Raw genomic sequence first — 20528 nt, forward strand, 5'->3', positions numbered from 1 at the left:
CTGCGTAATGCCTCGCGTCAGTTCCTGCTGCATATGCCTCTTGTCCCGATGTGCAGGCCACAGGGCCGCAAGACAGTGCAATAACCAGACGACTGAAGTATGATTTTGGTGTTCCTGAATGGAGGAGAAACGTGAACTGCGCTCTGCCACAGCCGGTCATAATAGTATGACCTTACTCAATCGTTTTTTGCTCCGATTAGAAAATTGCTTTCATGTCTTTTAACTGCATGACATAACGTGGCGGGACAACTATAAGTCATTGTAACAGAAGTACAGAGTGTGTAGCAAATAACATCTCCAAAATAATTACGTTAGGTGATATAAAGTTCTGCTCGTTTTATGTTATAAAAGTCTTCCCAAACAGTTAACTTTGGAAGATATTCAAGTGAATTAAAACATATAATTACATTGGACCGATTTTCGTAGGATAGCAATATTTATTTATTTTTATTTCTTCCTGCTTCAATAAGTTTTGTTAGTCTGTAATTATATTACTACGATATGTATAAAACTTCCATACTTTTTTTAAGATTTATATGAAATGGCTCATATTATACATATGTAATTTAGTCGTACTACCATAAAATTTGGGGCACGCGGTAGCTACAAGCCGGAAGGTCGCGGGATCGAATCCCGATGATGTGGAATTTTTCAATTTACCTAATCCTTCCAGAACTAAGCCACGAAGACTAATGGGGGAGTGGATGTATAGATCCACAATTTCTTGACCTCGGCATTAGTTAGAGGTGAGTAGTCAACTTCACGCCCAGGCTGCTTTTACCCCCGGTACCCATTGGATAGGAGGTTGGGTGGACCCCAGTGTCGGTCTGGACGACGTGGAGAAGGGAAAATTCTTGACCCTACCGGGACTCGAACTCCGACCCCTCATTCGTCCAGCCCGTAGCCAGTCGCTATACCGAATACGATACCCCGGCTCTTAGGGTTTATTTTATATAACTCATAATAATTAATTCTCTGTCAACTGTCAACTGTCAACTTGTCTGTTATATAAGAAAATGCACTGCTAGAATTTTCCAAATTCAATTTAAAATGGAATTCATACGGCCTTTAAAAATATAAAGTAACAAATGTTAATAACATGGTCATATTCACTTCCACCACCCCTCCGCTCTTCCACTGAACTCGCCCCCCCCCCATATCAGAATATTATTTCTCTCACATATCTGAAAAGAACTGGAGGGGAGAGAGTGCCAAGCGCCACTTGACTACTGAACTTTCGTCAATTGAGTTCAGGACTTATTGAACCTTTCCATTTAGTTTTCATGAATCTCATTCTAGCACTGCTAACCGCACTGGCTAAGGGCGACGTGCGGTACAATGTAGGGAACTCACTTTGCCTAACCCAATTTTGAACTCAACTAAGACAGTCCGCATTAGCCAACGTTCCCAAGTCCGATCCCTCCAATTCTGTGTCTCCATTGGCCTTCATATGAATTCAATTTAGACTACCGAAAATTCCCATTTCAATTCGCCACAGAACTCTTCACGTTCAAAAAGAGAGCGATTTGTTCTGGCCTCACTGAAATCACGCGACTAATCCGGCTGCATTATTATTGAACGAAATTTAATTTCTTCCTCTTTGTACAGGTTTATGATCGTTTATATGCTTTCATTTTCGGCATATTCTTATATATGTTGGTGTATTTCTTTGCATTGGCTCTAATTTATAGGTCTTGCCCTTCATATTCTGGGTTCACTCTGCGCCTTACGACGAACTACGGGTCATTTTGGGGTTCTTACATCTTACTCTAGAAGCCGGGATAGCGTAGTCGGTATAGCTACTGGCTAGGTGTTGGATGACAGAGGGATTGGAGTTAGAATCCTGCTAGGGTCAAGAAATTTCTCTTCTCCATGTAGTCCACTGGTTCTGGGGGCCACCCAGCCCCTTATCCAATGGGTACCGGGGGTCATTTCCCCGAGGGTAAAGCGTCCGGGAACGTGAAGCTGAACACTCACCTCCAACTAATGCCGCAGTCAAGAAAATATGGACCTATACATCCTATCCCCCATACGCCTTCATGGTGTAGTGCTTAATTAGTTAAGCACAGGGACAACTTTACCTTTAAACCTTACTCTATCAAGGAAAGTCCTGCATATATATATGCCCATTAGAAGTTTCCTTAAATAAATCATCATATTCTGTAAACTCATTACCTAATGCAACGTGTATACAAAAGTTTTAGCATGCCACTGAAATGTTATTTCACCTAAGTATACAAGTTAGGGAACATACGCATAGAGTAACATTTCAGTCGCTTTTAATCCCGTTTGCATCCCGATCTCGAAAAATGCAGGACTTCCGAAAATCTTGTGGACGTATTGAACATAAAATGTTCACTTCATTCTTCTCTGCTGCTTCGGTTCGTAACATGAGTCACTTCGATAAATATTTTTCGACTAACACATGAAATGTCCGCAGAAACTCATGCAGGTTTTTGGATGAAGTTGTTGTCATTGGCGTCCGGCTTTAACCAAAATTTGAAATTTTTGATACTGTGACGTGTGTACCCATCTCTAAACATATTCCCGCGAAGAATACGCATGCAACAGAAGCACATCCATTGCCAGGTAACGGACCAGTAAACACGTATTCTTGACAATAGAAAACGGTGTTTTCCGTGAGGTCCGTGCAGATGAGTTATAAGAGGTCACAGTCAGAAGACGGGACAAAGTACAAGGGAGTACAGAACAGTAGTCGTGATAACTGGGTCGAGTTCTGGAGATGGCAACCGAAGGTGACTGAGAAGAGTTGCAAGGAATGCATTAGACTGTGCCAAGAAGACCTCATGCGTGGGTTTAAGTTACAGTGAGACTATGGTAAATCCGTTTTCAGGATACGACTAGTGAAGGCTGAGAATTATAGTGAGTGTGCAACGGTGAATTGTAAAGTGTGTTGAATAGCGATAGCGTTGTATTATCTGTAGTCTCGAACTGTGTAAATTATAAGGTGCAATAAATTTAATCGTCCAATCGACAACCCCGTTTCGTATCATCACTAATACACATGACAATACATTTTAGAAAAAATACCTCAGTAGCATGATTCATGAAACTCCGTTTAAGGGTCCTCGAGTTGTTACATGAGGACCTACAGGCAAGCAGACATGACAGAGCTAATTGGCGCATTTTTTGCAGCGTTTTGTTGCAATCACTCCAACAGCGAGAGTCACAAACTTTACATCTGAAAAATATTCGGCCAAGAACGTAGCCAATATTTATAATATTGAGTTTATGGATGAAATGTCATTATACGCGTTCTTACATTACGCTGAGATTTGAATGAAGCAACTAGGAGACAACATACACGTACACAACTATGTAGTGGCATAGAAACCCCTATCCTCACCTACATTTTGTTTTGCGTGTGAAATATAATAGCTTATTGTTCTTACGTTGAATACTTAGCCGTAAAGCATCTCAACAAAGTAAAATGGGCAGACGTGTGTCTTGCTGATGAGGAAAGCTATAAATCGTGAAAGCGCGGTAGTAACTTCTTGCGTAATACCGAACTTAGCAGGAAGAAAACTTCCGTGACGGAACGCTGTGTTTCAATGGTACTGAGACTGTGAAAGGGAAAGCCCAGAGGAATGTTCTGTGGTGTGAGACGAGGGGAACGGGGTAGGAGTTGGTGAAGCCAGACAGACAGTACAGGTACTGTGTAATGCAGAGTGGTACTGTGTCATCGACGTGGGCAAACTGTAAGTAATTCGCTGGACAGGCAGGGCAGTGACTGTGCCTTAGGAAGAGCCACAGATACGGAGATCCGTCTACTCTCTCCTTCTTTTATATTATTCTCTCACACATCCCTTCATTCATTAGTTTCTCTATCATTTTTCCCTCCGTTAATTAATTTAGTTTCTCTTTTGTTAAGTTTATATGAAGAAGGTGGGTAACTGAAAGCTTGTCGAGCCAATGAAATAGAACTGCAAGATTGTGATGATGCTTGAACTTGACTGTTCACAATGTCTGTGAGTTTTTGCTACTTTACTAACTAACTAACTAATTCACTGACTAAATAACTCAGTGGAAATAGATTCTAAATGGTTCTGACGATGGATCGCATAATTGCATAATACAAAGGATATCTGGGTTTTTGGACTTTGTCCATCGTTCTGTATTCTAGAAAATAGAAAAAAAAAACGACTTTTCGGAAACTGGATCTGTTACAGTCCTCAGGTAAGGGGCGGGGGAGATATCTACTCAGTTGGGCTCCTTAGATTGAGATTATCTCTTTCTAAGGGGTCCAGGTGAGTAGGTGTCTCCCCCTCATCTGAGGACGGAAATAGATCCAGTTTCAGAAACGTCGTGTTGTTTCTTTTTTCTAGAATACCGGATGGTGGAGAAAGTCCAAAAAACTCAGTGGAGTTGAGTACTTCTTGAGAAGCCACAAGTTGCTCTGTTATTCAAAAATTTCCCAACATTTTATGGAAACCGAAGGCTCATTACTGTATTCACAAGAGTCCGCTACTGATCCCTATGCTAATTTAGATCATTCCAGTCCTTATAGTCCCATACTCTCTGTCTGAGATCCCCTTCAATATTATCCTCCCACCTACGTATAGCTCTTCCTACTGATATGTCTCCTTCTGACTTTCCTACAAATCCCTGTATGCATTCCTCTTCGTTCCCATTCGTGCTACACGCCCGGCCCATTGCATTCTCCTTGACTTCATCATTCTCATTAGGTATATTTGGCGAAGAATAGAAGTTATGAAGCTCCTCATTATTGCAGTTTCTCTTACCTCCTATCACTTCATCCCTCTTCAGTCCAAATATTCTCCTAAGCACCCTGTTCTCAAACATCATTAGTTTATGTTTCTCTCTTATTGTCGGAGCCCAAGTTTCCCGCGAAATGCACCATTTCCTGCCCGTCGCTTGGAAGAGTTACTCATCTTTCGTGGTCAGAACTGAGGTTCTCGTAGAGATGGTTATGAAGAGTTTTGTCTTCTGGGATCTAACAACCTGTAGTCCGCTGAAATTCAAGCGACGTTTCGGAGGAAAATGTCCCCTCCGTCTTCGAGGCCTTACTTGACTTATTCTTCAACCATGAAAATAGATACATGTTCCTTCGAAACGTCGTTTGATGTTCAAAGGACTACATGGCGTTGTGTCCCAGAAGACAGAAATCTTCATCTTCCTCGGTCGTCCGTTAACAAAGACAAACACAAATTTACTAAGATTTAACACGCACAGCTTCCGTAAAAATTACATTGATCTCGGGAAGCCACGACTGAAATCTTACAGTAAATTAAATGAAAAGTTATTGAGGCTGATTTAGCGGTCACCCTATGCCAGCCTTGTGACAACAGCCACCTACCTTCATGTCTGGAGCGCAGGATTATGACTGAGACACTTCAAGGCAAGTCGGCGCGTACTTCGGAAGGTCTGTTTATCAGACTTAAGAAAAAGGAAAATGTATTATTAGCTCCGTGAAGAAGACTCCTCCTTGATGAGAAAGAAATGTACTATATATCCGAAAAAGAACTTTTCGTAACCAAATAAAGTTTATATATTTCGGCATCAAATTTATATCCTCATCAGACCCCAATTTTGTGCATGCGTAAGTCAAGTTTAGATCTTAATTCATTTTTCGAATCTGTCTTTTCCTTCCTCACATACTTAGTATGTAACCTCTTCCGGCGTCTTCTACTCATCTTTTGAGATTACCGAGAATTTCTTTTCCTTTTGGTAGGTATTCTAAAATTTCATTCGGTTTATGCATTCTGGCTGCACGAAATAATTGATTTATATTTCATTCTTTCAATAATTAATTGTATTGCGTTTAACTCAGTTAAAATGTCTGAATTTCCTGATTTGTCATGCCCATCACATCCCGTAACTGTCCTCGAACGCCTCATTTCTGTTGCGCGCATTCCATTCGCATGCTGCTTTCTGCCGATCTGCATTTCGCTTCAATAGGGTAATCAAGAAATCTGAATATCCTCCTTTTCCCGCTGTATGCCGTCTTCATAATCACTCTAAGATATGAGTGTTCTAAATCTATGCGTTCCCTAACTATATTCTATTCTACTCTCAACAAATTTTAGATAAAATATAGTAATTCTATAACTTCTTCTTCTGAAAATTTCTTGCTTTCTAATAAAATATATTCTGAAATCATGATAATATTTCTATTTATGAATGTGCGGTGCGTTTATTTCCGAACTTGTATATTCAATAAAACTGTTTTCTTGCCAACATTCCCTAAGGTCACTGGACAGTCAACAAAGGCTTACCGAACACATGCGAAGGTAATTTTATTATTGCTAGTGGGGTGGGACTAAGTCCCTTGCACTGCGGCCACTTCTGGCCTATTGTACCAGCCCCAGATGATAGGTGAGGGTGATTGTCCAGCAATTGGTGGAATGAAGATTGGCAGGGGAAACCGAAGTACTCAGAGGAAACCTGCCCCAGCGCCACTCTGTCCACCACAAATCCCACTTGACCAGACCCGGGATCGAACCCGGGCTGCCGCGGTGGGAAGCCAGCGACTAACCGCTTGAGCTGTGGCGCGGTAACTAAAGTCTCTAGTTCTCGATAACAAATGAACGAATGCTGTAACGGAAGCTGGATTTATACATCAACTTGCATGTATACACATACTCCGTATATACACAGCACACAGAGCGATTGTCCGAGTGCTTCGCGTGCATCGGTGCGCCTCAAGAGCCGAGTCTTTCCCACGGAGCGGCCGAACGAATTGCGGGGAGGCTCTCTGGCGATCGTACTCTATTTACTTATATACCGTATTTACGAATGTATAGGCCGCACATTTTTTGCCAAAAATTCAAGAGAAAAACTGGGGTGCGGCTTATATTCGAAATCACACTTCATTTAAAAAAATATATATTCATAATTAGTAATACAGGGTGTTCTACTCCTGAAATAATATTCCAAGAAAATTATTTTTTCTATAATTTCTGTCTGAAAATTGTGCTGCGGCCTATACACGCACGCGGCCTATACATGCGTAAATACGGTATGTGACATGACGCCTAAAAGACAGAATCTTCAAGTCAGAGGAATATTGAGAGATGTCCACTGCTAGGCAACGTCGAGTATCAATCACCGATAGAAACATATGCAGCACGATCAACCAGCTCTCAGTCCGAGCCCTACTTCTGGTCACTATCACGTAGGACAATAAGAGCATAAATATTTCTTTGAGCATATCTGAATGTATACGTGAAATATCTTACCGTAACCAGTAAGTACTTGAGCGTGGATGTTCCTATGAGCTTCTTAATTGTCACAGTAGAACACGCCTGTTAATTGTACACTGCATAATTTTGCACTCTTGTTAAATACTGGAATTACATTTGAATCAAGCCATTCATTAACATCTGGAATTTACGCTAACAGGCGCTAATCAAGCACAAATATTTTTGATTAAATTTTAATCATCCGTATTTTAACTCTGCATTTATGCCACTGGGTCGCCTGATTTTCTGCGTCTTCTACTGCCTCTTCCGGTTCCCTAATATTGCACACCCACCAAATCAAAACTCATTTCTTCTTCTCCTTCTTGATCCTCTGAGTATCTTTAAAATGATAGATCTATCTGTCTTTAAATATCCCTTGTTTATGCTGACCGTCTTACAGTGTATACACTTTTTCACCTTATTCTTCACTTCCACACTACATGTTTCAGCACTAATGTGCCATCTTCAGGTGTCTTTATGCACGTTAAACTATTGTACTGCATGCCATAATGTCTTCATTCTAAAATGACTAAAATCTGTATTCGTCATATAGGACGATGAATTCTAAATAATAAAACTTTTCAGAATTCTTCCTATGTCGCACTCAAACACGCGAATTACGCCAATCCTCTTTTATGTGAGCATTCTTCCTACATATATTTGTGTATAGTGTTCTGTGTTGTGTTTTGCTCCTGTTACTGCATGCGTTGTACTGTTGGATCTCTTCAGCACATTAGTGCTGAAACATGTAGTGTGGAAGTGAAGAATAAGGTGAAAAAGTGTATACACTGTAAGACGGTCAGCATAAACCATGGACATGAATCAGTGTAACAGGACGCTAAAATATAACATTTTTAAATATCCCATTTATTATTTCGGTATTTCATTCTTCAGAGCTCGTGGTTTTCATCAGTTTACGAGTATAAGCTATCTTTTGTAGTCCATGCAATTTCTTAATGCTGTACCATACTTACAAATGTATCAGACTGATCTTAATTTGGGGCACAGTTTTTAATGTTGTGTATTTCTCTTCGCTTTATCATTTGCCTTTACTTCTTTTATTTGCTGTTGAATGCAATTTGTGTACGATATCCTTTTTCCTTCGATTCCTTCTTTCCACATTTTTCACTTATCTTCTTTCTATATTTTCCATACCCCCAAAGCTTCATCTGCAGTTTTCTATGTATCTTGTTTAATATTCTCCCGTTCCTCATTTAGCCTCATCATTAATAGGATTGTGTCTATTTTGTCAGTTAATCAATTCTGACACAGTTTCCGTCACTTTTGAGTAACTATAACTATTACAATTTTGGCAGGCCTGGACGACCAGAGTTTCACACAGAACTGCACACCTCCAGCGATCGACGATTTCCCAAAAGACCTGTTCACCGAAAGACAGAGGCAAGATGGAGCCGTCGTCCTCCATGTTATTGCGTCCCTCTACCTGTTCGTCGCTCTTGCGGTTGTCTGCGACAAGTACTTCGTTCCCGCCGTAGAAAGGATCTGCCAAGGTATGACACAGACCCAATACTGGACAGAGGCCACAGTGGGATAAGAAATGTTTCGGACGGGTGGCAATTGCCTTTCATCTAACGAGTGATTTTCGCTATTACGGTATGAGAATTAGTTAATATATAGCTTATGTTTATATGCTGTAAGAGTTACAGCTGCCGGTCACGGTAGCCGAGCGGTCTAAGGCATGCACTGTCTTCGCTTGCTCGGAAGCCGGGATCGTGGGTTCGAATCCCACTCAGGGCATGGATGTTTGTGTGCGTTTTTCTGTGTTTGTGTACAGGTAGAGGCCTTGCGACGAGCTGATCACCGGCCCAAGGAGTCCTACCGTATGTCGAAGATCTAGAAAAACCGAAGTGAACGGAGAAGTTCATGGAGGTAGGCCTAGGCCCACTGGGGCTGTAGTGCCAAGGGGGAAAAAAATTGAATTACAGCTATTTGAAAATTATATTTTTAAGGTTTCTTGAACCCAAAGAACACGGTCGAATGGTTAATACTCATGCTCTCTTTTAGGAAGGAGTTCAAATCCCGGTCCGGACATAGGCAAATTTGTTTGAGGTTTTCATAATTTTCCTGTCTCTTTAGGCAACTGCTGAGATAGAGCCTTAAATTTCGCCACGCCCGTTTCCTTTCATATTAGTTCAAATTCATTATTTCCTATCTTCCTACCACTCCACGCAATATAATCTGAGCTACTGAAACAGCGTTAAACAAACGAAGGGTAAATAAATACGCCATAACGAATCATTTTTATACCATTGCTACCTAAAACATGAGCAAAACTGTAATCGCCTCGTTTCTTTTGTCATTCATCAAGTTTTTCTAGGGAAATAAACAGTTTACTTACACTCGACGTGCAGATATTGGGTTCCAAGTCTTGTGTCATACTACATTCGTCATTAAAGACACGTGCCTGTTTTCGTCACTCATACGAAAACATTGTTCACTCAAGCAAGTAGGCTTACAGGCGAACATCACACGCCAACCTCATTAAACTTTTGTTTTAATTTTGAGATGTTCCATTAGTAGGTTTCATCTGATTTGACATCAATGTACAATGAATGTGACACATTTTGCTTCACAAAACACGATATTCACTTCTCATAACTTTGTTCACAGTCATTGAGTACGAGATGTTAATCATATTTAAGGATTTCTTTGGTTTAAAAAATGTACCAAATTTCAGTTATTTGTTTAAATTACGCAAAGTGAAAGATTTGTTTGAAAAATGCTCATGCTCTTATACATACATATAACTTTCTAACCGTTCAACCTTGTACACTTACCTTCATACCTGATTTATCTCTTACTGTGATTGATTGGATTCATGCAATGTAAGATTATCTAGGTTAATTTGTCGCGACGTGCTTTTGCCCACGATCAGGTTTTATGGAATTGGGACAGTGTATAAGTGTAACAACTGGGTCGAGTTTTCATAAAGATCACGTGGGTTTTGATGGCCACAAACTTTACTGACTATAATCTATTTCTTAGGTCTCCCAACAAAGTACTCACTGCTTTAATGCGAAACTTTTATACACACGACACAGACACGCTGTGATTACGCCATTCCTGCCTACACTGGTAAACCATAATAAATGTATCCTTTGTTTAAGGCCGTGACATGGCTCAGGCGGTTAGTTGCTGGCTTCCCACCGCGGCGGCTAGAGTTCGAGCCCGGGTGTGGTCATGTGGGATTTGTGGTGGACAAAGTGGCACTGGGGCAGGTTTTCTCCGAGTACTTCGGTTTCCCTTGTCAATCTTCATTCCACCAATTGCTCCGCAATCACCATCATCTATCATCTGGGGCTGATACATGACAATAGTGGCCATATCACGAAGTTGACTCAGTATCACCCCACTGAGAATAATAAAAAAATAGCAAATAATAATCCTTTACTACAAATACCACTTAAATAAAATAGCTTGATTATTGAACATGAGCATTTTGTAAAGTAGTTATGAAGTTATGTAGGCAGGCTTGAAATCATGAACATGTTAAACGCGCGCCTTAACAGACTATGGACTGTAGAATTGGATACCCATGCAGGATTCGAACCTCTTACAGCGGTGATTATGAAGAGTTATATATTCTGGGATATAACGCTGTGTAGCATGTTGAAATTCAACCGGCGTTTCGGAGGAACATGTCGCCTCCATCTTTAGGGTATAAGACTAACCCAAGCAAGAAACTAATGTGAAATCAGGTGGACAGCAGAGCCTTCGACCCTAAAGATGGAGACGACCTGTTCATCTGAAGCGTAGGGTTGACTTTCAACGCAATGCAGGGTGTTATAACCCAGAAGACAGAACTCTTCTATGTCACACGTGTTCGTCCCACCAAAAACCTGTCCAAAATCCGTTAATACTCATTATGGAAATTGTTTACTGAGAAAATCATATAAACACACAAATACACTCTGTGGACAGAGTGCAGAATTTTAATACGTTAAAGCAGGTGTACATATGGGATCACTGGATTTATGTGTTTAATGTTGTAGGTTTTCCAAATCAGAGGAAATTGCCTTCATTTAGTACCGTCGTGCCTGGTCACAGTAATATGCAGTAGTGTTCACAGCAATAAGTTAAGGAACGAAATGATTCTTGGGCCGCGCCATAGCTCAAGCGGTTAGTCGCTGGCTTCCAACCGCGGCGGCCCGCGTTTGATTCCGGGTCTGATCAAGTGGGATTTGTGGTGGACAAAGTGGCGCTGGGGTAGGTTTCCTCCGAGTACTTCGGTTTCCCCTGCCAATCTTCATTCCACCAATTGCTCCGCAATCACCCCCACCTATCATCTAGGGGCTGGTACAGAAGTGGACGCAGTACAAGGGACTTAGTCCCACCCCACTAGCAATAAAAAAATACTTCTTTGCAAATAGGCACATTCAAAGTTTGATATTTAGCAATATAAAATCCGTATCTATGTTCACATACAGGCAATTATGTAACTTGATAGGAAATTCTGTAAGCCAGTGTCTACTTTCCAAAATTTTCGCTTTCGTCGTCACGCATAATCACAACAATGCACCCATCGAAGGGAGTTTTGCATACTCGAAAGTAATAAATTTATTTTCCTCTAAGGAAGAAATCAAATATGTAGGCCTTTTATAAATTACTCAGATAAAACAATAACAACAACAACATAACAGTTTATATGGGCTGAATATATTAATACCACGTTAATCAAAACAATAATTATTCAAAGCTCTTTACTTACATAATGCGTTGCATGCGTCAGCCTGTTTTTCATAATTTCTTCTCTCTTCGGAATACACGCTTACAGTGCTACACCCATATCAGGTTCACGGTTAAATCTGTACCTTTTCTGTTCTCTTAATCTTTGCAACTGAGTTTCTTATCATGTCCTCTAATGTAGAGCAAATTTTCCACATTAACTTTTGTCAAAAGAACGAACCTTACTGTCCCCAGTGATGAAGTGTATCTGACGAATGCTCTTTCTATACTAATCCTGTACAGGTGTTTTGTTCATTCGAACCCAAGATCTGTCTCTGGCAAACAGAACCACACCGAGTGAACGACAACGCGAAGATGGGGCACTCCCATATGACACACAAAATAGATCAACCATAATCGCCAATACCATTATAGGAGAACTAACAGAATATATCATCATGTAGAAGATCACAACACAAATATTATACACTAAGAAATTAAAAGAACAAATTTCCTTTGTGTTTCGAATTATAATGTTAAATTCTTTCGAAAAAGAAATACCTTCACCAAAAATTAAACACAAAACCTTCTGATTCATATAAACACAAAAGTATTTCTAGGTCCACTTCCCTTGAATAAAATCTATATTGAGAATTCATTTCACCCCTTTTTGATGAAGATACTGTATGTTATGTTCTGCTTTATTTATAAGCAACCCAGAACAACTAATACTGAAGAACGTACGAGATGCTTGTGCTTAGAAGGCAACGTGTCAAAGAACGGAACTCTTATAAACTTCCCGGAGGATATCTTTCTGTCTGACCGGGATCTGCGCCAGTTCTGTCCAAAGGAAATTATATGATATTGTGTGCATAGCTGTTGCTATGGAACGATGGGGGAAACTTGGAAGAATAGTGTCAAACTGAGTACTGCAGTTCTGTTCGAGACATCATGAGGGAAATGTCCTGAATAATTAATAATACTGTCACATGTTTCAGTGTGACTATAGACGGGGTTAGGATTGGTATTCGGAATTGTTATTATTATTATTATTATTATTATTATTAGAGGGGTGGGTTTCCCCATGCACCTAGACCAGTTATTGGTCCATTGTGCGTCCCCCTTTAATTTCTACTTTCGCTATACCCTACCGGTAGTGGTGCGTGCTATCAGCCCCGTTCAGCCAACGAGGTCGGCCGTCGGTACCTGATATTTCCCCCATCTACCAGAGGCATTGGAAACTACTTGGGCGGGAAATTGTTGCCTAATTTTGCTCAGAGGTCTCCTAGAGACATGAGGATGTTTTACGTGCCGTAAATCTACTACACGGGACCCACGGTTTAAAGTCCCTCCGGGAGGACCTGTTCCCTGAATTACTGGAAACTCTAATACACAACTAATGACTTCACTTTACAAATCACTATCACACACAGATTAGTGTTCTCAGTCACAATCTTCACTGTGCTGCTTGGTAGTGTTTTCCAACGACGTACGTTCCCCTTCCTCTGGGTTCCTTCAGCTACCAGCTTCTCTCAACTGACTGTCTGCCTGAAGACTCCCTCTTGACTAGGACCCTACTCGGACTGACTTGCAACTGATCCTCTTTATACAGCACGGGCTCGGGCCGCACAGAAAACAGCGCTTCCCACATTTTTCCCATTGTTTGCTTGCGTGTCTATTGCGGTCATCAGGTGAAGATTACTAAGACACTGCATAGTAACGGACATGTTTGCAGATCCGTCCGCTAGCATCAGCTGTCTCTGCTGGCTTTCAGCAGATATTCCATAATATGTTTCGGTTATTAGGAGCAGTCACATATTTATTTGAGGTAACTGACATCTATTTTAATTACACACTGCGGGGCTTTAACCATCTTCTTCGTGATATGTTGATTGGTGAATAACAAATCCGATCATGGTTCAGGGGTAACGATTTAGAAAATGAATATGTTATGTTTGTTATTTAAAAATGTTTTCAGTACGGACACTGTATAGCGTCGGATGATGGGAAGAATTAATGAATAATGAATTGTAAGGGATTTGGAAGGAAGCAGTCATAGCATAATTGAAATACTGTGCTAGTATTTGCCTGGAAGGACTGAGCTATACCCTGAACCACTTCAGTCAGAATATCCGGTGACACAGTCGACATTCGAACCGAGCACCTACCGAATACAAATCTAGGACATTACTTCTAGACAAACATATTCCGTCGAAAATTTCTGTGCAAGATATATCTATAATAAACAAAGTGCCCTGTATTTATAACTGGTAACGCAGGCGGGGAGTGGGATACGGCCTGAAGGTGATCTCATAAGCCTCTTTTTATTTTTTCAAAATAAGGAAAATAGGCTACAAAACAAGGATAATACACTTATTAATACAATTCCTTTTCACAATAAAACTGTGTCAGTTTAGTCAAACGTAAGTAACACGCATATATTGAGGGTGGGCTCTCAAATTGGCCACGTGCGGCCGACTCCTGTTCGTGGCGCCCGGCAGCTATAGAATAGCCTACCATTTCCCTAAACTAGTCTTAACACTAATCTTATCTTTAAAAAGTCATCAAATTTTGTCAAAAGAACCTTAATAACAATGATAATTTTGGCACGTATTCTATTTAATTGAAACAAATATTTTGAGCCATGTGGGTCCAGTTCTTGTCCGCGTGCTTCTTCCTCATAGATACAATGACTGAGAACAGGTGTGCTTTTTAATTATATTGGAAAGTGTATACTTTCATAATATAACCTGAGGGTAGGTGGTGGGTGGGGCCGCGGTAGCGTAGTTGGTTGAGGCACTATGCTACAAGCCGGAAGGTCGCGGTTTCCATTCCCGATGAGGTCATTGGATTTCTTCAATTTAATTAATTCTTCCAGCCGCATTATGGCCCTGGGGTCGACTCGATCTCTAACAGAAATGAGTACCAGGAATCTTCCGGGAGGGGGGGGATAAAGGGCGGTTGGAACGTAAGGCTGACAACCTTACAGCCATCTGTGAGCCGATTGTCTAGAAAATGTGGGAGCCTCGACGTCTCACAACCATGTGGGCCTCCACGGCCTGTTACAAGGATAGCTGTACCATTTTAGCGGGTAGGTACCCAAGATATTATGAGGACTTCGGTGGTTTGAGGTTTTCACGGCGATGACTATGAAGAATGTCGTCTTCTGGGATGTGGAGCCGTGTAGACACTGTGTTAACCGACGTTTCGGCGGAGGAACGTATCGCCTCCATCTTCAGAGTATAAGAAATCTGCAGGCGCTGAACTAGCGTGAGCAGGTGGCTGCAGACTTCAGTCTCATCGCTCGCGGATTTCTTATACCCTGAAGATGGAGGCGATACGTTCCTCCGAAACATCGGCTAACACAATATGTACACGGAGCCACATCCCAGAAAGCGGCATTCTTCACAGTCCTGTATTGTGGTATTACATTTGACGTTTATCTGAACATTCAGTGTTAACAAAAGATTTGGTGTTTGTACAGCTCTGAACATGTCTAATGACGTGGCGGGAGCAACATTTATGGCGGCCGCGACGTCGGCGCCCGAACTGTTCGTGAACGTGATTGGTACGTTCATCACAGAAGGAGATATTGGGGTCGGCACTATCGTCGGCAGCGCCGTCTTCAACATCCTGGCCGTCGCAGCGTGCTGTGGCATTGGCGCCGGTATTGTGAGTATCATCCGCTCTGTGAAGGGAAGTGTACGGGTTCAGTCAGTTCTCACGTTACGTATACCAGCCTGCAAACATCGGTGGAAATCGCCTGCTGAAAGTATTTTCAGAATTGTAGCCACATTACCTGGCATAACGACCGCCTCTGTGGTCTAGTGGCTACAGATCCAGAGGTCCCGGGTTCGATTCCCGGCGCTGTAAGTTTTTCTGAGAAGTAGTGGGTCTGGAACAGGGTCTACTCAGTCTCGTGACGATAATTGAGGAGCTATTTCAAGGAAATAGCAGCTCCGGTCTAGAAAACAGAGATTAACGGCTGTGGTAATCCGTTGCGCTGACCACACGACACCCTCTATCTGCAAAAGTTGGCACTAACTTCGGCGACAAGCGGCGGTCGCTAGGTCGGTATAGTTCTCTTGCGGACTATATGCCACGGATTTTAACCTGGCGTAACATTTGCAGTCCCTTCTCATTAACCATGGGCGATTCTGCATGGGCTGTGATGTATCATGTATGACGAACATGAAGCCGAGTTCCACAATGCATGCGACGAAAACACCAAAAGAACTTATGGTAATAAAATGAGTGGCAGTCATGTGAGGACACGTGACAGCGAAATACGAACGCTCTTTTATGAGCAAAATTGCGAAATTACAAAGCAACAACTTACGATAAGGAAAATGTTTACATGCAACCTAGGAGCAGGTTAGATCAGCGGGTATTTTCAGTATCGAGATTATGACGCATCATGAGTGATGAATTGGAAAGGTGACCATGGCCTATAAAAAGAACTATTTCAACATTTTCCTGGCGGGTCTGAGAAACTCACTCTATAAAGCGTACGTCTGTACTGAAATTCGAATGCAAGCTCGGAGCTTCAACTGTAGGAAAATCTGCTCAGTCACTCAATAGAGTGACTATGCTTCGGGTCGGACAACAGAGAAACCAAGGTTCGATTCTTGGGAGGTGCTACAGATTTTTCTTTTCTCGACCCTGACGTCAAGCCTCATATCCAACAGGGAGTTTTTGGAAGGTACAGATGAAGCTGACAAGACAACCTCCATCTAGTGCCGAGGTTAGGATGTGTTATCTGTACCTTCATGCTCTATGGCTTCACGAGGTCATGCTTAATTAAGTACAGTCCTGTACTTTACCTTACAGATACAGTAAAACTTGGTTATAGCAACATCGGTTTCTGCGACACCTTGTCTATTGCGTCAAATATTTAATGGTACGAACTAATTCCTCATAAAGCAACTGTTTTTATACCTTGCTTAGTACGACATGCACAAATGCATCAACCTCGTATGTAACGTCATTTTCATTCCTGAATTTCTCTGATATCGTGGGAAAGTTCGATGTGTCTGCCCACCCTCACTTTCTCTACTTGCTGATGTGACTGTCCTGGAAGAATACGACCGCGGGCTGCAAGAGGAGCGTGGGTTTTATGCGAAAACAAGGGTGTGGGGTGGGACTGCGTGAATAGTGCAAGAGGACGCGGCAGGTTGTTAACGTAATTTAGAAAGTGTGTATTGAGCAAGTAACAGGAAACAGATGAAGATAACTGATTACTGTACTCGTATCTAGGTAGAGTAAGGCACAACAATTGATGTAATCTACTGTAATTTGGTGAGTAGGCCTACCTTTAATATACAATACAGTATTAGTGCGGTGTGTATTGTCAGTGAAAAGCGCTGTAATATGTCTTTGATATTACACATTTGGGCAATTCCACGTTCATGTTACGTTAGTCTGTACTTAACTACGTATTTCACTAAAAAATGCAACATTTCAACTCGGTTTTTGGTAGATTTTTACGTGACTAACATAAGGCTACTGTGGAAGTGCCCATTTCGGTTACAACGACATTCGTTTATAACGACACTATCTTTAGGTCCCTTTGATGACGTTGTAACCAAGTTCTACTGTAATTCAACATTCAGCGGGTTTCCTATGATGTTCGCACTACCGTTACCAGTCTCAAAATTGAGGCACAAATATGTATGGAATGAAACTTATGACCATTCAGTTAATTCCTGATATTTGGACCATGTCATTATATGTCGAATTCGGAATTATCTCTCACTTGTACTGTGGATATTGGCAAATATTTCATACAGTAAACAGGTCATGTATTAGTTTTCTAAATTAAATGTAATAATTTTTATGTTTCATTCATTAGACGTGCTGTAGTTGGTAAGACTGCATTACTTTCTCACTTTGCACCTTGATTTAACAGTCTACGTGCCATCTCTCTTTTGGGAGGAAAGAAATTTTCTTAATAAATAAATATATTTAAGCTTAAACATATTCTTAATTCCTTATGTGGTTCTTCGCCGGTCACGGTAGCCGAGCGCTCTAAGGCATGTAGCGTCTCCGCTCGCTTGGAAACCGGGATCGTGGGTTCGAATCCCACTCAGGGCATGGATGTGTAGTTTGTGTATGTGCGTTTTTCTGTGTTTGTATACAGGTAGAGGCCTTGCGACGAGCTGATCACCTGCCCAAGGAGTCCTACCGGTCATGTAAGATCTAGAAAAGCCGAAGTGAACGAAGAAGTTCATGGAGGTAGGCCTAGGCCCACTGGGGCTGTAGTGCCAAGAAAAAAAATGTGATTCTTCACATTCAATTAAATTTTGTGTGGGTTACCTTACGACTCTTTCAGTATCTAGTCTATATAGCGTCGAATTATATGGTAAGGTAAATATGTCCCCTGTGCTTAACTAATTAAGTACTAAACCATGAAGGCGTATGGGGGAGTGGATTTATAAGTACACATTTTCTTGATCTCGGCACTAGTTGAAGGTGAGTGGTCAGCTTTACGCTCCTGCAGCTTTACCCCAGGGAAAATAGCCCCCGGTACCCATTTGATAGGAGCCTGGGTGGGCCTCAGAGCCAGTCTGGAAGAGAGAAGAGAGAAAATTTATGACCCTACCGGGACTCGAACCGCAATTCCTCGGTCATCCAGCCAGTAGCCAGTCAGCTATGCAGACTACGGTCTCCCGTGTGGTATGATGACTTATGAATTAAGAATGATTTATAAGGAAGGGGCAGTGACCTAACTGAAGTATTATTTCGGCAGTTTCCTATGCAGAACTTAGGCCGCGCCACAGCTCAAGCGGTTAGTCGCTGGCTTCCCACCGCGGCGGCCCGGGTTCGATCCCGGTTCTGGTCAAGCGGGATTTGTGGTGGACAAAGTGGCGCTGGGGCAGGTTTTCTCCGAGTACTTCGGTTTACCTTGCCAATTTTCATTTCACCAATTGCTCCACAATCACCCTCACCTATCATCTGGGGCCGGTACAATAGGCCAGAAGTGGCCGCAGTACAAGGGACATAGTCCCACCCACTAGCAATTAAAAAGCAGCAGAACTTAGGATAAATGGTGTTCAAGCCGAGATTCGAACTCAGTATCTCCCGGATGCGAGTCTATAGAATTACCGCTACGTCAGTCTGCTCGATAATTTAACTGATCTGGTGGAACAGCTCTTTTTGAAAAATTAATAGTCGGTAAACGTGGTAAAGAAATTATCTTATACTTATATACTCATACTGTGGCGCTACAGCCCCAATTTGGGCCTAGGCCTACCTCCATGAAACTCTCCGTTTCACTTCGGTTTACTAGATCTTACACATTCGGTAGGACTCCTTGGGCGAGTGATCAGCTCGTCGCAAGGCCTCTACCTGTAGACAAACACAGAAAAACGCACACAAACATCCATGCCCTGAGTGGGATTCGAACCCACGATCCCAGCTTCCGAGCGAGCGAAGACAGTGCATGCCTTAGACCGCTCGGCTACCGTGACCGGCTAAAGAAATTATCTACCTTTCGAAAATTCTGGAAGTCCTTTACCGCCATCACAAGAAACTCACAAGGGCCCTGCATTGAGCCAGTTGAACTCAGCCAACGCCCTAGATCTCCTTCAGTAAACTAATATCATGTTTACGCTTAACTCTCCCAAACAGCCTCTTCCTTTCGAATTTTCGGGCTATGGGTGAAATGTATTTGACATCTTCCATGCCTACTACATGTCCCGCCCATTTCAACCTCCTTCTCTTCATCGCTCTAAGAATAATGGGAAAAAATTAGAAATTTTGAAGGTCATCTCTTTCGAACGGGCCCAATACAGTAGACACGTTCCATCCCCTCGCATGAGGACAGATACAGTTTCCGAAATGGACAAAATCCAGACGTCAGTAATCCTGAACGGTGCTACTAGTCATGCACCATTCTCCATCCTCTCATCATGTCCTCTGTCGTAGGTTCATACACTTCGTTCTAACATCCCCAACCTCTATTTTTTGCTGAGTTGAGACAAGTGTCACGTGGTTAAAATGCAATCACATTCATTAGGACTGCCTTAATGTAATTGCAATGGATGTTGCCCACAGGTGGTGCCGCTGGACTGGTGGCCCCTCACGAGGGACTGTCTGGCCTATGGAGTCACGGTCTCGCTCATGATTTGCATCATTCACGACGAAAGGGTCGAGTGGTACGAAGCCCTGACCCTAGTGCTGCTCTACATCGTGTACACCGCAGGTAACCTTTGTCGTGAACCAAGTAGCAATACAAAGTAGTCTCACCGAGGCAAGACGATGCTGAACAGGTCTTCCTGTGAGTCAGTTTACATCATCCCTCACATGAGGTTCTCTCAGCGGAGTCTATGAACAGTACAGTCTTCTGGGTTGCAATGCCATGTACTTCATGGCGCTACAACCCAGAATACCGTACACTTCAGAGAACATATATCGTGTTTAGGAGCGTTCACAACACTGCAGTGTGGATAAAAAATCAGCTGAAACCGTCCACATCTACGTCTATGCATAAAACTATAGAACCGCTAAACGGATTTTCATGAAATTTGGTAGTTGAGACATTTACTACAGTTTATCAACTAGTTCCATTCAGGTTGAGATCTGACGAAAATAGTGATCGTTTTATATCAAGACATAGAT

At 42.0% G+C, this 20528-nt stretch overlaps 2 protein-coding genes across 4 annotated transcripts in view; one reads left to right on the forward strand and one right to left on the reverse strand.

Annotated features, from left to right (window-relative positions):
- LOC111868779 (sodium/potassium/calcium exchanger 4) overlaps positions 1–12028 on the reverse strand; it is an 81285-nt gene extending 69257 nt beyond the window's left edge. The window contains exon 1 of the mRNA XM_023859743.2: positions 11953–12028. The gene's annotated coding sequence lies outside the window, so the exon portion shown is untranslated. The remainder of the gene's footprint in view (positions 1–11952) is intronic.
- Positions 1–20528, forward strand: part of LOC111868782 (sodium/potassium/calcium exchanger 3) — a 76255-nt gene that overhangs the window by 30456 nt on the left and 25271 nt on the right. The window contains exons 1-4 of one of the 3 annotated variants that reach the window (XM_023859748.2): positions 3684–3719; positions 8540–8734; positions 15394–15581; positions 19965–20112. In XM_023859748.2, the coding sequence (XP_023715516.1) occupies positions 15402–15581; positions 19965–20112 (328 nt within the window). In that variant the 5' untranslated portion in view covers positions 3684–3719; positions 8540–8734; positions 15394–15401. Of the gene's footprint in view, positions 1–3683; positions 3720–8539; positions 8735–15393; positions 15582–19964; positions 20113–20528 lie in introns of those variants that run through there. The other 2 variants (XM_023859746.2, XM_023859747.2) reach the window with 2 other exon arrangements.

The sequence above is a fragment of the Cryptotermes secundus genome, unplaced genomic scaffold (assembly GCF_002891405.2).
Source record: "Cryptotermes secundus unplaced genomic scaffold, Csec_1.0 scaffold174, whole genome shotgun sequence".
Classification (NCBI taxonomy): domain Eukaryota; kingdom Metazoa; phylum Arthropoda; class Insecta; order Blattodea; family Kalotermitidae; genus Cryptotermes; species Cryptotermes secundus.